General features: G+C 38.3%; 1 protein-coding gene across 7 annotated transcripts in view; it reads right to left on the reverse strand.

The window, feature by feature from the left end:
• The window catches only part of AGTPBP1 (ATP/GTP binding carboxypeptidase 1), a 74,167-nt gene that overhangs the window by 45,722 nt on the left and 11,534 nt on the right, over positions 1-16,911 (reverse strand). For 6 of the 7 annotated variants that reach the window (XM_083355859.1, XM_083355856.1, XM_083355858.1 and 3 more), the window contains exon 3: positions 4,656-4,783. In XM_083355859.1, the coding sequence (XP_083211985.1) occupies positions 4,656-4,783 (128 nt within the window). Of the gene's footprint in view, positions 1-3,363; positions 3,459-4,655; positions 4,784-16,911 lie in introns of those variants that run through there. The other variant, XM_083355857.1, reaches the window with a different exon arrangement.

Here is a 16,911-nt window from a genome sequence, read left to right on the forward strand (position 1 = left end):
CATCTTTGGATCCACTTCCTCTTAATTTTTCTTCTATTTTCTGGGTTACTAGTTATTTCTTTATAGTCATTTTCTGAATTTGTGGATTTAGATTAGAATTTTTTTTATCTCCTTTATGTTATTTTTAGTCTCATCATGAGCTAAGGCAATTGTCTCTTGCAGTGATTTTAAATAGAAAAAAATTCTTTCTGAGCTTTGATATGTCAAGCTAGGGACTTTGGAGATAAGTGTTACCATTTAAGGCTGAGTATGGAACATCCATTTTGTTTTTGTATGTGGTCTCTATAGTCCAATCTATTTAAAAAGTTTCAGTCAATTGTCATTTGAGCTCCAAGTAATCCAGCCACCCTACCAGTCCATCCTTAAGCCTCCCCTAAGCAAATATAAGCAAAATTCAAGTTTTTCTCTCCAATGAAAAACATGTCCTTTCTGTTCAGAGAGAAAAAAGCAATGAAAAGTTGTTCATTAGTCAAAGGTTTATAATCCAAAATATTCCATCATCTCAATGCATAATGCATGTTTCTTTTACAGATAAATAGCTCCATGACAAAGCTCTAAAAGTCAGTATTTATATTCGTAGTCCAGGTAGGCCAGTTTCAAAATAGTTTATCACCTCTGCCCCACAGTTAAGCAGTCCAAGAGGTTTTTTTCCCCTTTTCCTAGCCGCAGTCTAGAAAAGTGAAAGTTTCCAGGGACAACAAAAGTCTTATCTGAATCTGGGCTTCAAGCCACGTTTCCTTTAAACATAATAAACTGTAGTGCTGTGGTTCACCACTAGATGTCGATGACGCCTTCTTCCAGCTTTTTAAGTCCAAACTTTTATTACAAGCTTTTCAAGTCTCTTTTTTTAATAAAAAAAATCTCAAAAGCACTTTTTAGTCACAAATTTTAAAGCTATATATACAGTCATGGCCGAAATTGTTGGCACCCCAGATATTTTTCCAGAAAATCAAGTATTTCTCACAGAAAAGTATTGCAGGAACACGTTTTGCTATACACAGGTTTATTCCCTTTGTGTGTATTGGAACACAACAAAAAAAGGGAGGAAAAAAAGCAAATTGGACATAATGTCAAACAAAACTCCAAAAATGGGCTGAACAAAAGTATTGGCACCCTTTCAAAATTGTGGATAAATTAAGATTGTTTCAAGCATGTGATGCTCCTTTAAACTCACCTGGGGCAAGTAACAGGTGTGGGCAATATAAAAATCACACCTGAAAGCAGATAAAAAGGAGAGAAGTTCACTTAGTCTTTGCATTGTGTGTCTGTGTGCGCCACACTAAGCATGGACAACAGAAAGGGAAGAGAACTGTCTGAGGACTTGAGAACCAAAATTGTGGACAAATATCAACAATCTCAAGGTTACAAGTCCATCTCCAGAGATCTAGATTTGCCTTTGTCCACAGTGCACAACATTATCAAGAAGTTTGCAACCCATGGCACTGTAGCTAATCTCCCTGGTCGTGGACGGAAGAGAAAAATTGATGAAAGGTTGCAACGCAGGATAGTCCGGATGGTGGATAAACAGCCCCAAACAATTTCCGAAGGAATACAAGCTGTCCTGCAGGCTCAGGGAGCATCATTGTCAGCGCAAATTATCCGTCAACATTTAAATGAAATGAAACGCTATGGCAGGAGACCCAGGAGGACCCCACTGCTGACACAGAGACATAAAAAAGCAAGATTACAGTTTGCCAAAATGTACTTGAATAAGCCAAAATCCTTCTGGGAAAACGTCTTGTGGACAGACGAGACCAAGATAGAGCTTTTTGGTAAAGCACATCATTCTACTGTTTACCGAAAACGAAATGAGGCCTACAAAGAAAAGAACACAGTACCTACATGGTACAGTACCTACACAGTACCTATATGGTGGAGGTTCACTGATGTTTTGGGGTTGTTTTGCTGCCTCTGGCACTGGGTGCCTTGAATGTGTGCAAGGCATCATGAAATCTGAGGATTACCAAAGGATTTTGGGTTGCACTGTAGAGCCCAGTGTCAGAAAGCTGGGTTTGCGTCCGAGATCTTCGGTCTTCCAGCAGGACAATGACCCCAAACATACGTCAAAAAGCACCCAGAAATGGATGGCAAGAAAGCGCTGGAGAGTTCTGAAGTGGCCAGCAATGAGTCCAGATCTGAATCCCATTGAACACCTGTGGAGAGATCTTAAAATTGCTGTTGGGAAAAGGCGCCCTTCCAATAAGAGAGACCTGGAGCAGTTTGCAAAGGAAGAGTGGTCCAAATTCTGGGTGAGAGGTGTAAGAAGCTTATTGATGGTTATAGGAAGCGACTGATTTCAGTTATTTTTTCCAAAGGGTGTGCAACCAATAATTTTGTCCAGCCCATTTTTGGAGTTTTGTTTGACATTATGTCCAATTTGCTTTTTTTCCTCCCTTTTTTGTTGTGTTCCAATACACACAAAGGGAATAAACCTGTGTATAGCAAAACATGTGTTCCTGCAATACTTTTCTGTGAGAAATACTTGACTTTCTGGAAAAATTTCTGGGCTGCCAACAATTTCGGCCATGACTGTATGTATTGATTCCAAATTGATATTATAATATTCTCTGTTTTCCCCCAAGCAATTAATTTGCCACTTTTCTTTTCCTGAGGGAATCGGGCAGAAATTCCCTTTCCCTCTCTCCTCGGGGAGGATTCTTTGCTTTGGGCAGTTTTTTCCAGGAAAAAGTCTTAAGGTCATAAAGAGAGGATAGGGTCTCACCCAGTTCCATCCACGTTGCTCAAAAATTGCTATTGTGCTTATTTTCTTTGGTTGTCAACAGCTTCTGACCGGCCCCATAAATGTAGCCAGTCTTTCTCCCGCCGGTTTGGAAGGCTTCCTCAGATCAAACAGAAGGGCCGCCGCCCTCCCGTGATCAATAAGGGTCCCCCCTCCTTCTTCATTGCCTCTCCGGGGTGAATTTTGGCCCTTTTTAGGGTCCCCAGTGGGGAAAAATCAAACGCGGAAGACAGAGTGCTGCAACGTCAAACTGAATGTCCTCTGAGTAGCAATCTTTTTATAACCAGGAAATTCTACCTACCACAAGAAAAATCCCTCAAAAAAAAACAACAGCCCAAAGTCAATGTGAATGCTTAAATACTGACTGACCATTGAGAAGGGGGGGGAATAAAAAGGGGGAAAAGGAAGAATCAAGAATTAAACAGAGAATGGAATAAGCTGGAAAAGGCACTAGCAAAAACATTTACAAATCAGAACAGTGTGTTGCAGATTCCTGCTATATCCCTTAAGAAAAATATTCAGTTTGCTCAAGATCAATAGTACACACAAAAGGAAGAAACAAAAAAGAACTTATTCCAGGCTATATGTAAACATCCCTATTTGATTCATGTCAAGTGGCTTACGTTCAAAGAGAACTAAACCTGAACTGTTTTGAGTATTTCACCATAGAGAGCAGTGGGGACTTGAAACGAAATCCTTGCTCCCTTTCTTTTTCATCCTAAGGCAACAGAAATGATTGTGGTTATTGCTAAGTACCAGGATATTAATGTCCAAGGGGATGGATTTTTAAAAAAAAGTTTAAACATGTAAAAAGTGGTAGTAACAATTAAACATAACTTTTGCAACTAGTGATCAATCCCAAGTGACAGCAAAGGTTTCACTTAAACATAAGATCAACATTAACAAAAACAAAAATACATTTTTCTGGTTATTGGCTTAAGGTTTCTTCTTAATGCGTGGATACAATACAAAATTATTATTCTGTTCCAAATGTATCACCAGAATATTTATTCATATATGGAAATGGATTTTAAAGGATCTTTTCTATTCAACTTTTTGATAAGACATATAATCTTACAATGCATAAAACTGTGTATAATTTAAGCCTGATTTTTTTTCCCAATAGATTTTTACAGGGTGATGAAATCAAGGATAAAGAGTGGAATTTTTTTATTTAATAAAATCATTAACAATCATGAGCTGATTAAAATCCATGGATCTGAAATCATGAACAATAGATTTTAGGAGATACTTAGGGCAAATCAGGACGAAAGATCACCTGTCACTTTTGCTCAGAATAAAATACTGATGCAATATATGGACAGGAATAAAACTGAAAAAAACACTGGAAACTGAAAATTTAAAACCTAGGATCCACTCTTGATTTTGACCTAAGAATCACAGGGCTATTTTTTGTTTGTTTTTTATGACCCTTTAATCCATTTATGGGGTTGGAGTTGAAGCGACTTCTTGGAGCTGAACATTTAGTGGCCAGATGCCCATCCTGATGCCTACATGGAGTTTGCAGCAGATATTTTCTCTTTGCTCCCTGATAAGAGAAACATCTGCCACTGCCTAGGATTGAACTCTCAACCTTCGAGAGGGAGGCGAGCACCTTCACCTCTAGGCCACCACACTGTTCTACAGAGGTAAAATAATAATTAATAAATGTTCTAACCAGATCAGATCATAAAATAGGAGAAAAATAAAGTAAATACCAAATAAGGCAGGTAGACTAGCTCTCAACTGCTTAAAACTGTTTGTGTAACTTAAGAATTTGTTTTTAATGGATTCCCACCTATCTATATCAACATTAGAAAAATATAATTGTTTAAACATCATACAGAATGTGTGTGAAAACCAATAATACACATGCATGCACACACCTCAATTAATGAGCATCTGTAATATTTACCTTGACTTTGAGTCAGGTGAAGAATTTTTGATGTAATATATCTGGCAGTGTCCGCTTCTACCAAACATTCTGCATTGATCTTCTCCAGTTGTGCCAACAGACTTAAAATCCGAGAGTTGTTAGTTACACTGGAGAAAACAGATACATTTAGGCTGTGATATGATGGGAAGTTTTCAGAGTATGGAATGAAATGAAGCAATTTAAAATTAGGAAAATGACCCCAAACGTTACACAGAGGAAAATAATATGCAGTTGACAGTTCTTTGCTTTTCCATATTACTGAGAAAGAGAGCAGAAAAAAGAGCATTAAAATGTTTTAACACTAAACAGAATATATAAATCAATCTTGGCAGTTTCTTAGCAAACAGACATTCAGGGACCTTCATTTATTACTGCAAGATGAATACATACAGGAAACTAGACTGGTGAATCTAAATGGCCTTTTTCCCAGGCCCTTTCTTTGCATTCAATTTTTTCTATACCTGTACAAAAAATACAAATGTGCTTATTTTCACTTTACTTTTCAAGAAGATTAAAAATTAACTAAAACCACAGACAACTGATGGGTAAGAAAAATATTAACATTAATTTTTACATATACACATATCTTAACTCTGTAGGAACTTTACACATTAAGGTCATGTTTCTCAAACTGGAGGTTGTGCACCAGTGGTGGGGGATAGCACACAACAGATATTAGGTCGCAAAACATTGCCTTTCTGTGAAGTCCACTAGATGAGTTTGATACAGAAGTATGTTGAATGCAAACACCAAAGCACTATTTGAAGTCCATCGTTCTTTTTATTACTGCATTTGTTTTGGAAGGCATAGAGTTCCTGCAGAAAACTCACCTAACCCTCTACCGAACGAATGGGACGAAGCTCTTGAGGCCGCAACAAAAGGGGAATTCTAAGAGTGGTGTATGCATTTACAAGCATCAAGCAGGAACCGAAAGAAAGCCTGGTCCTACTTGCTGTCTTGAGAATTCATTAAAGCCTCTTTTAGTTTGCAGGGACTTCAGACACCAACAGGCTGTCACTTTTATGTCCACAGGGTTAACTGCTAAGCTTGTAAGCCGCCCTGAGTCTTCGGAGAAGGGCGGGATATAAATGGAATTAAAATAAAAAAATAATAATAAAAAAATAATAGCTGGCTATTTTCTGCAAAGATATATTTTCGTTAGTTTGAGGGGACTGGCTTTTTAACAGTTTTAACTGGCTTTTCTTTAATTGGGTTATATGATTGTTAACTGTGCAGAGCAGGGATAGGCAATTTCTTCAAGGGGCCAGATGAGAAACTGAGATGTTGTGGAGGACCGAACCAATGTAACCTTATTTGATGTCCTCAAACTCCATTACCTCTACTCCTTAGGCTGCTCCAGGCGAGGGTGATGCTACGCAGGCATAGAAAAGTGCTTTCTCTCCTTGTCACAGCTGACTGAAGGAAAGCACAGCAACTGCACACAGCTAGCTAGATCCAACTCAGTTTCTTCTGCTGCCCCCTGTGGCCTGCTTATATACATTGGATTTCTAATTTCTGATTGGCCTCATGTGGGCTGGACACGGACAGCCGAAGGGCTGGGTGTGGCCTAGGGGCAGTAAAATTCCCAGGTCTGGTGTACAGTCTTATGGAATAGGCAGTAATTGATTGTGATATATTTGAAAATGAGTCTGTGAAATCTAGTTTCAAAAACAGAAAGCCCTATAATTGGGAACAGGATTTCCACCACTAAGAGATGCAATCAGAAAATGCAATGTCAAATGACCATGTCACTTATCAAAGAAATTCCAACACTTCCATTGCTTCTGTTAAGCGATATGGTCGCTATTTGTGACCTCCTGCCAGCTTCCCCATTGCCTTTGCTTACGGGAAGCCAGCAAAGGAGGCCAAAACTCTGAGGACTAATTATGGTACACTTGTTCAGCACCACTGTTAAGTTCAAATGGTTGTTGACTGTCATTAACTGAGAACCACCTGTACTTTATGTCCATTCAAAATGAAAGTAAAAATGACTAAAGTATTTGATTATGCTGAACAGCCTCTGAAATCATGACAGCAGAATTAATACTATGAATATATTTTTAATGAAAGGGACATGAGACTTCTATACTAATATTTCAAAATTAATTCAAATTGTTGTTTATATTTTGTAAAAAGTCAACTGGTTATCATTAGTGTTTACCAAAAACCCAACATGTGTCAAAGGATTAAATAGTTTTACTTTTAACAGATATCTTAGTTTAGGTTTAAATTTCTGTAACAAATACCAGAATGCAAGATGACTAATAAAAGGCCACCCGCTATTTTTGTAGATAACTATCAAAGCTGGATCCAAAATGATGCAGCCAGTATGAACATACATCTTCAAGATGGCAGCCGGTCCTACCCCTATTCAGAATATTCTACTACAATTCTTTCTACTCAATAGGTCTCTTTTCACTGAACTTTCAATTAGTATTTTATACCAACCCCAGGGCCACAACCTGGTACCAGTTTGTAGCCTGTTAGGAACCAGGCTGCAGAAGCGGGCATAGCTTCATTTGTGCATGTGTGGGATCTAGGTAGAGCACAAAACCATTCCCCTCCACCGCTGCCATTACCAGTCCATGGAAAAACTGTTTTCATGGTAACCAGTCTGCAGTTTGGGGAAAAAAGGGTTGGCCACTACTGCTTTATGTCTAGTGAATGTATTTATAATTCATCTACTCATTTCTAGCCATCTAAGTTTTTAATTTTTTTTTTACTTGTACAAATGTAGATTTCCCCAAAGCTGATGATACCGTTCCTTTATATTACTTTATAATTAACAGTCTAGAGAACCACAGAGGGGAAAAAATCACGTTTAAATAGGGAGTGAGTTGCACAATGTGTAGAAGTACGGAGTAGTAGCTACTGCATTTTAAGAATTGGCAGTGCAAGACATTCCACTTACCATCTTGTAAGAATAAACATGATAATTTATTGTATACATATATTGAAATATGGCTAGCCTGAATAAACTGTTTAATAATAGTGTCAGTGTTTGTTTATTAAACCTATAACAGATTACCATTCTTTGGGCCGCTATTACAAACCAATTCTACTGCACATTAGAAAATGGTCTAAATTTGTAATTTATTACACAATCATCTCTTTTAATTCAGGAACACAATGAGTTAAAATGAACATATTAAAACCTAACTATAGTTAAAATAATTCATTTTACAGTTATTATATCACATATACCTTTCTTAACACATTATTAATTCCTTGGCTACTCTATGCAAACCATTTTTATACATTTATAGAAAGAGACAGATAAATATTCATTAGTATCATAGAATCTCACATTAAAACAAAATACACAATATAAAAAGAATATAAGTGAATGTAATGTAGATTCTAATTCCTGTACATAGTTGCAAGTATTTGATGTTCATTTGATCAACTACTTTTTGAATAAACTTCATATATAAATAAGCAACTCCTTTGTTCTGAGCAAGTGAAAGCCTGCTTTTTTGTTAACAACAAAAGTAGGGATGTGCAAATATTATTGAAATATTTCGAGCTGCAAATTGTACAGTGGCCCAGAGAGTCCTGGAACTCAAGATATCAATCTCACCTGAAACTGGGCGTTTTGAGAAATTCTGAGTCAAAAAAGTCTGAAATTAAATATTTTATTGACTCCTACTTCCCATCACATTTAAATCACGACCTTTGGCAACAGTGCAGTTTGCCCATTCAAAAGAATCAGTGAGACTACATTTTTCACAAATGTCTTTTATATTTTTAGGATTTAGCAGAGGTTTAGTAGTCATGGTGTATTCCTTGCCCCTTTCAAATGTTAAGACATCCATTGTATTAAATGAAAAATTGGATTTCCCCTGCCCCCAAAATTGAGAAAATCCTTTTCCCCCCACCTCTATATTTTAAAAGCCTAAACAATAACCCAAGCATAAGATGTACACACTGCCCCCCAACAAACGTTCTAAAACATACACAAAACGTAAGCTTGTAAGCCGCCCTGAGTCTTCGGAGAAGGGCGGGATATAAATGGAATTAAAATAAAAAAATAAAATAAAATAAAATAAAATAAAAGCTTTGCTAACCTATTTATTCAATTGTTGTTCCTTCTGAGTTTATTTTTTCTTTTTACCACAGAAAGTATTGTAACTGAAATGTGCCTTTGTATCACTGACCTTTGAGAAGAAGGAGATTTTGCTATTACTTCCCCTACATAATATTAATATTCTCCTTATCTGTTTGTATCAAGTTAACCCAAACAGTGCATGACATCACAACAAATTTTGAATCAAGGTACCTAAAATTCATTAACTTAAAGAATGCATAAAAAAAATCCAGGGCACATTATTCCTGTAGAATTGAATGTCCACAATGTTCAGATCAGTTTTATTCATAGTTGTGGTGGTTGCAGTATCTCTGAAGTTATAATCATTATTTCCAAATTTCCCTGCCACCTTGGGAGCAATGGGGAAACCAGCAGAAAGTCGGAAGTCATTCTGTTTATCTGTTCAGGTATGGTAATAGTGACATACTATTGAAGGTATTTTGTTATCACAATTATTTTTCTATTTATGATATATACTCTTCTTAGATGATCATTGGACTGTCTAGCATTGGGGTAAAAAATATTCTGGCTGCCTAAAATTTGGTGTTCATTCTGTTCACTCAGAGTGCGCTATCTTTATCTCAAAGGATGTCCCAATTGATCAGAGTTGTCTAAAGGTAAAGGTAAAGGTTCCCCCGCACATGCGTGCTAGTCGTTTCCGACTCTAGGGGCCGGTGCTCATCTCCGTTTCATAGCCGAAGAGCCAGCGTTTGTCCGAGGACATCTCCGTGGTCATGTGGCCGGCATGACTAGACGCCAAAGGCGCACGGAACGCTGTTACCTTCCCACCGGAGTGGTCCCTATTTTTCTACTTGCATTTTTACGTGCTTTCGAACTGCTAGGTGGGCAGAAGCTGGGACGAGTAACAGGCGCTCACTCTGTTACGCGGCACTCGGGATTCGACCCGCCAAACTGTCGACCTTCTGATCGACAAGCTCAGCGTCTTAACCCACTGAGCCACCGCGTCCCTAGTTGTCTAGTAACATTTAAAAATGAAACAAATTAAAATTTCTGGGGATGGCCTTTGGCATACCATTTAAACCACTGTAGCTCTCAAATATATAGAGGTTGTACACATCTGAACTTCAGAGTCACGTATTGTATCACATTAAACCTTAATGTGATTTGTAACTTTGATTCAGTATTGTAGAAAGCAGGATACGTACTATGCTTTTTTCAACAGTCCTGGATTAAAATACACCATAGCTTATCAAAATGTGAGAATCTAGCCAAAGATTTCTCAATAAGTAAGAATGTATAATCTTTAATTCAAGTCTTTAAATAAAAAATCACAAGGAAATTTTCCAAATCATACATAAAGGAATGCAATGATTAAATACTGTATCTCAATTTATTTCCTTATTCACACAGAGGAGCCAAACTCAAACAACAAGACTGCATGCTCATACATGAAACTATTCACTCATAGTTTGAACATCTGACTTTCACTCCAGGAACCAGTGTAGTGAAATAATATGTCTTCTTACTCAGAAAGTAACAGAATAAGTGCTAACAGAAAATTTAACCCTTTTTTAAATTGGCCTATTAAAAACAGTTTGTTATACTAAAAAATAATCATCAATTAGAATTTTATTGTGAGATGTAACTTTTTTTAGTATCTTTACTCACATCTAACCCCTAACTTAAAGAATAATTCTAAAAAACAAAAGAACAGGTTGTTGGAATTAGACACAATTTTATATGCCAGATCCCAGACATTGCAAGAGACTCCCACAGCAATGTAAATATAATAAAAATAATCTGAAAATACCACTTGAGATGTATGTACATCAAGCCTGAATATACTACATTCTAGAATAGAAAATGCCTATGATACTAGAAAGATGTACACCTAATCACTAAGAAGGTTGTAATTTTAAAATGGCAATCCTATGTTGAAAATTAAAAACAGACCTGCTTTGAAAATATAAATATCTAGAAAATACATCTAATTATTGAGGTTAAATATTTTTATATATCACCTATTCTAAAAACAGGAAAAGAAACTTGATACATACATAAAAATGATGTAACCGAACACAGCATTTACCTATTATCTACCTAGGTTTTTTTTATTGTGGCTTTGAGTCAGTTTTGACTCCTAGCAATTGTGTGGACTTCGCAATTTTCCTGGAAACATTTTTGGAAGTGGTTTACCACTGCCTACCTCCTAGGACTGAGATTTGACTGGATGAAAATCACCCAGTTAAGATTCGTGCCTAAGGTAGTACTTGAAATCACTGTTTCCTAGCTTCTACCCTGATACTTTAATCAAGTATCAAGTGCTTCCCAACCCTGGGTAAATTACCCCACATTGGGTAGAAGTGTTTTTTCTTGGGTAACAACACACAACCCAGTACCAATCACAACAGGGACAGTTAAATAAGGGCTTTCTGATAAGCAATTTTGGGTAATGAAAAAAGTGTGGGTTGCAAGACAAAGAAGGCATTTAAAATGTAAATACAAGTGACAGACCAAGAGAAAGAGTTCCTGCATAGGAACTCTTTATTGGATGTATAAAAGAAGCTGGCAGAAGTTTTAAAAATTAAAGGGGAAATACAAATGAGAATGTCTGGACAATATCATTTTGTCAATTTACAAGAGGCTTGTTAGAGCCTCAAAGCTTTTTCAATGGGACCAAAAAGAACATAAATCAAATCCCAAGACAATATTGGAATGAATTAAAGATTGAGTAAAAGGAAGAGGAAAGAATATAAACTTGGTTTACTTTATCAATATTAAAATAAGAAATGTTTTCATAAAGTGCTGGCAATCCTTTAGAGATTTTTAGCTTATATCAAGATTGAAAAGTTGATGTCTTATAGATTTGCTTATAGATACAGTGGGACAAAAAAGTATTTAGTCAGCCACCAATTGTGCAAGATCTCCCACTTAAAAAGATGAGAGAGGCCTGTAACTTTCATCATAGGTATACCTCAACTATGAGAGACAAAATGGGGGGAAAGAATCTAGGAAATCACATTGTAGGATTTCCAATGAATTAATTCGTACATTCCTCGGTAAAATAAGTATTTGGTCACCAACAAACAAGCAAGATTTCTGGCTCACACAGACCTGTAACTTCTTCAAGAGGCTCCTCTGTCCTCCACTCGTTACCTGTATGAATGGCACCTGGTTGAACTTATCAGTATAAAAGACACCAGTCCACAACCTCAAACAGTCACACTCCAAACTCCACTATGGCCAAGACCAAAGAGCTGTCGAAGGACACCAGAAACAAAATTGTAGACCTGCACCATGCTGGGAAGACTGAATTTGCAATAGGCAAGCAGCTTGGTATGAAGAAATCAACTGTGGGAGCAATTATTAGAAAATGGAAGACATACAAGACCACTGATAATCTCCCTCATTCTGGGGCTCCACGCAAGATCTCACCCCGTGGGGTCAAAATGATCACAAGAACGGTGAGCAAAAATCCCAGAACCACATGGGGGGACCTAGTGAATGACCTGCAGAGAGCTGGGACCAAAGTAACAAAGGCTACCATCAATAACACACTACGCCGCCAGGGACTCAAATCCTGCAGTGCCAGACGTGTCCCCCTGCTTAAGCCAGTACATATCCAGGCCCGTCTGAAGTTTGCTAGAGCGCATTTGGATGATCCAGAACAGGATTGGGAGAATGTCATATGGTCAGATAAAACCAAAATAGAACTTTTTGGTAAAAACTCAACTCGTCGAGTTTGGAGGAGAAAGAATGCTGAGTTGCATCCAAAGAACACCATACCTACTGTGAAGCATGGGGGTGGAAACATCATGCTTTGGGGCTGTTTTTCTGCAAAGGGACCAGGACGACTGATCCGTGTAAAGGAAAGAATGAATGGGGCCATGTATCATGAGATTTTGAGTGAAAACCTCCTTCCATCAGCAAGGGCACTGAAGATGAAACGTGGCTGGGTCTTTCAGCATGACAATGATCCCAAACACACTGCCCGGGCAACGAAGGAGTGGCTTCGTAAGAAGCATTTCAAGGTCCTGGAGTGGCCTAGCCAGTCTCCAAATCTCAACCCCATAGAAAACCTTTGGAGAAAGTTGAAAGTCCGTGTTGCCCAGCGACACCCCCAAAACATCACTGCTCTAGAGGAGATCTGCATGGAGGAATGGGCCAAAATACCAGCAACAGTGTGTGCAAACCTTGTGAAGACTTACAGAAAAGGTTTGACCTCTGTCATTTATTTATTTATTTATTATATTTATATACCGCCCTTTCCCGAAGGACTCAGGGCGGTTTATAGGGTGATTAAAACAAAAAATACAAAAGTTAAAAACAGTTTAAAAAATTATATCCGTCCCTGAACAAATAAAACCCCAGTTAAAATTAAAATTAAAATCCTCAGACTGGGCCAGAGAGCTCGAAGAGCCAGGTCTTCAGGTCCTGGTGGAATGAACGGAGGTCGGGGGCAGTCCTAAGCTCCACTGGCAGCTGGTTCCAAAGGGCAGGCGCACCCACTGAGAAGGCCCTATCCCTGGGTGTTGTCCGCCAGCAATCTCTTACCGGTGGTACCCTGAGAAGACCCTCCCTGTGGGAGCGCACTGGACGAAGGGAGCTTGATGCCGGCAGCAGGTGTTCCCTCAGATATCCCAGACCCAAGCCATTTAGGGCTTTATAGGACATCACCAGCACCTTGAATCTCACCCGGAGGGCAACTGGGAGCAAATGCAGCTCGCGGAGTAGAGGTGTTACATGGGAGTATCGGGAAACCCCCATCACAACTCGCGCAGCCGCATTCTGCACCAGCTGAAGCCTCCGAGTGGTCCTCAAGGGCAGCCCCATGTAGAGAGCGTTGCAGTAGTCTAAACGGGAGGTCACGAGTGCGTGAGTGACTGTGCGTAGGGCATCTCGGTCCAGATAGGGTTGCAACTGGCGCACCAGGCGAACCTGGGCAAAAGCCACCCTGGTCACGGCTCCTATATGAACTGAGCCATGAGTCCAGGAGGACGCCCAAGTTGCGGGCCCTATCTATGGGGGGTAACACCTCACCCCCCGTCGTTAGAGGTGGAATAGTCTGGTTAGCCTGAGATGCCGACAAAGGGTATATAACAAAGTATTTTTTTTTATTGAAAAGTTTTAAAAATACAGTTTTCCTTTAAAAAAACCCCTTCCCCCTCCCTCCTCCCCTCCCTACCTCCCCCCTTCCCCCCCTCCCCCCTCCCTCCTCCCCCCCCCTCCCCCCAACCCCCCTCCCCCCCGGACTTCCCAGAGCTAAATACAAGGTATATATATATATAAAAGCAATCATAAACAACCATATACTAACAACTATAAATTCTAAAATCCATCACTCTCTAACTTATATAGGATCAAACAAAACTTAGCATTATTAAATATATATAGAAGACAAAATAGAAAAAGAAAAAAGAAAACGAAAGAAGACTTATTCAAATGCTAGATAAAACTTCTTAACCCTATACTTGTTCTGGATAAACTCAATCCATTTTCTCCATTCCATAATATAATGTTCTTGCGAGTAATCTTTCAAATAGGCCGAAATCTTCGCCATCTCTGCCAAGTCGGAAACCTTTAAAATCCACTCTTGTATAGTCGGCAGTTCCTCTTTCTTCCAATATTGACCTATCAAAAGTCTTGCTGCCGTAACTAAATTCAACATCAACTTAGAGTCCACAACTGTAGCGTCAACAATTATTCCCAACAAAAAAAATTGCGGACAAAACTTTATCCTCCGTTTAAAAATCTTCTGCATATTCCACCAGACTTTTATCCAAAAAGCCTTGACCTTTTTACATGTCCACCATATGTGAAAATATGTTGCCTCTTCATCACCACACCTCCAACATTTAGGCTGATAATTCGGATACATACTTGCAAGCTTTTTAGGATCTAGATGCCATCTATAAAACATTTTATAAAAGTTCTCTCTTAGACTTTGAGCTTGAGTGAATTTTACATTCCTCACCCAGATCTTTTCCCACGTGTCCATTGTAATAACTTCCTGAATGTTTTGGGCCCATTTTATCATACAATCCTTAACAAGCTCTGTTTCTGAATCGATCTCTATCAATGCAAGATATATCCGTTTAATATGTGCTGGTCCTTGATTTCTAATTTGCTTTATCAAATTTTCATCAGTCGTTGCAAATCCATTTTTTTGGTCTTCTTTCCACCTGGCCTGTAACTGAATATATTGAAACCAAGTCTGAACAACCTTCTCTTCTCGCAAGAAGCTATATGATTTCAAGCACCAAATATTCCTTTCCAAACTTAAAATTTCCTTGTAAGTAGTCTCATCATGTTTGAAACCAGCATGTATATTTTCTATTGCGTGTTTTGGGATTGCCCACAATGGTATCTTGCTGCTTAACTTATGTCTATACTTCTTCCAGACTCTCAGCAGTGCCTGTCTTAAAATATGCATCCTAAACACAGTATCTACCTTCTTATCATACAACAAATATGCATGCCAGCCAAACAACAAATCATGGCCCTCAAGATTTAATAACCTCGATTGTGTCAAATTAATCCAATCACTTATTCCTACTAGTGCAGCAGCTTCATAATATAATTTAAAATTAGGCATTTTAAGGCCACCTCTCTCACGAGTATCCTGCATAATCTTAAGTTTAACTCGTGGCTTTTTCCCTGCCCACACAAATTTATTGATACCACGCTGCCATTCCTCCAAGTTAGAGTCTTTCTTAAGAATCGGTATCATTTGAAATAAGAATAAAAATTTGGGCAGGACATTCATTTTCACTGCTGCAATCCGTCCCAACAAAGACAATTGCAATTTTTCCCAACTCTCCAGTTCTTTTTGAATTTTCCCCCATAACTTTTAATAATTATTTTTATATAGCTTTGTATTAGAGGGCGACAAAATCACCCCCAAATATTTAACCCTTTTAACAATCTCAAATCCAGTTAATCCTTCTAGGAGAGCCTTCTGCGAAACTGTCATATTTCTAGCCAAAATTTTAGTTTTCTGTATATTTACTTTAAATCCAGAAACCTTCCCATATTGTGTTATTATCTCCATCAGGTCCACAACAGAGTTCTCTGGCTGGGTCACTGTAACAACCAGATCATCTGCAAATGCTCTCAATCTGTAATCCTGATCTCCAACTTGTATCCCCTTAATTTTTTCCGAATTCTGAATCTTAACCAATAATATCTCTAATGTTAACACAAATAACAAGGGCGATAGCGGACACCCTTGCCTTGTGCCCTTCTCAATATTACATACTGTTGTCAAACTACTGTTAACTATAATTCGGGCAGTTTGTTTTTGGTATAATGCCCTAATCGGTTGTAAAAAATTTTCCCCAAAATCCATTTTGTCTAGAACTTTCAACAAAAATTGCCAGTTCAATTGATCAAAAGCCTTTTCAGCATCTAAAAAGATTAGCGCAGCAGAGATCTGGTTGTGCCTTTCCAAAAACTCTAACACATCAACTATATGTCTCACATTAGTTTTCATTTGTCTTCCACTAATAAACCCCGTTTGGTCCCCATGAATCACCTGTTGCAGAACCCTCATCAGTCTATTAGCCAAAACCTTAGCAAATATCTTATAATCTGTATTTAAAAGCGATATCGGTCTGTAATTTTTAACTAAAGTAGCATCCTGGTCTTCCTTCAGAATCAAAGAGATAAAAGCTGTTCTCCAAGACGGGGGCACCTTTCCCCCCCTCTGGATTGTCTGGAACAGTTCCTTTAACGGTTTTATCATCTCTAATTGTAAGTTTTTATAATAGGCCGCAGTCAAGCCATCAGTGCCTGGTGCTTTATCCACCTTCAGTTCCTTAATAGCTGTAAAAATTTCTTCTTCTGTAATCAGTTGGTTAATCCCCTCTTTTTGTACTTGCGTAAGAACCGGGATGCTAGCCTTCTCCAAATACGTATCAATATCTTTTGCATTAATGTCCTCTTTAGTATATAATTTCGAGTAAAAATCCACAAAGGCATCCTTAATAAGATTCTGTTGATACACAACCCTTCCTTTATACTCAATCTTATCTATATTAGATGCCCTTTGTTTTTTCCTCAGTCTATAAGCTAACCATCTGCCTGGTTTATTAGCATTGCAAAAAGTATTATGCCTAGCAAACCGCAGATTGGTCGCCACTTGATCAGCCATTAATTTATCAAATTGTCCTCTTAACAGTCTAATAG

This window comes from Vipera ursinii (assembly GCF_947247035.1).
Source record: "Vipera ursinii genome assembly, chromosome: 2".
NCBI classification, from domain to species: Eukaryota; Metazoa; Chordata; class Lepidosauria; order Squamata; family Viperidae; genus Vipera; species Vipera ursinii.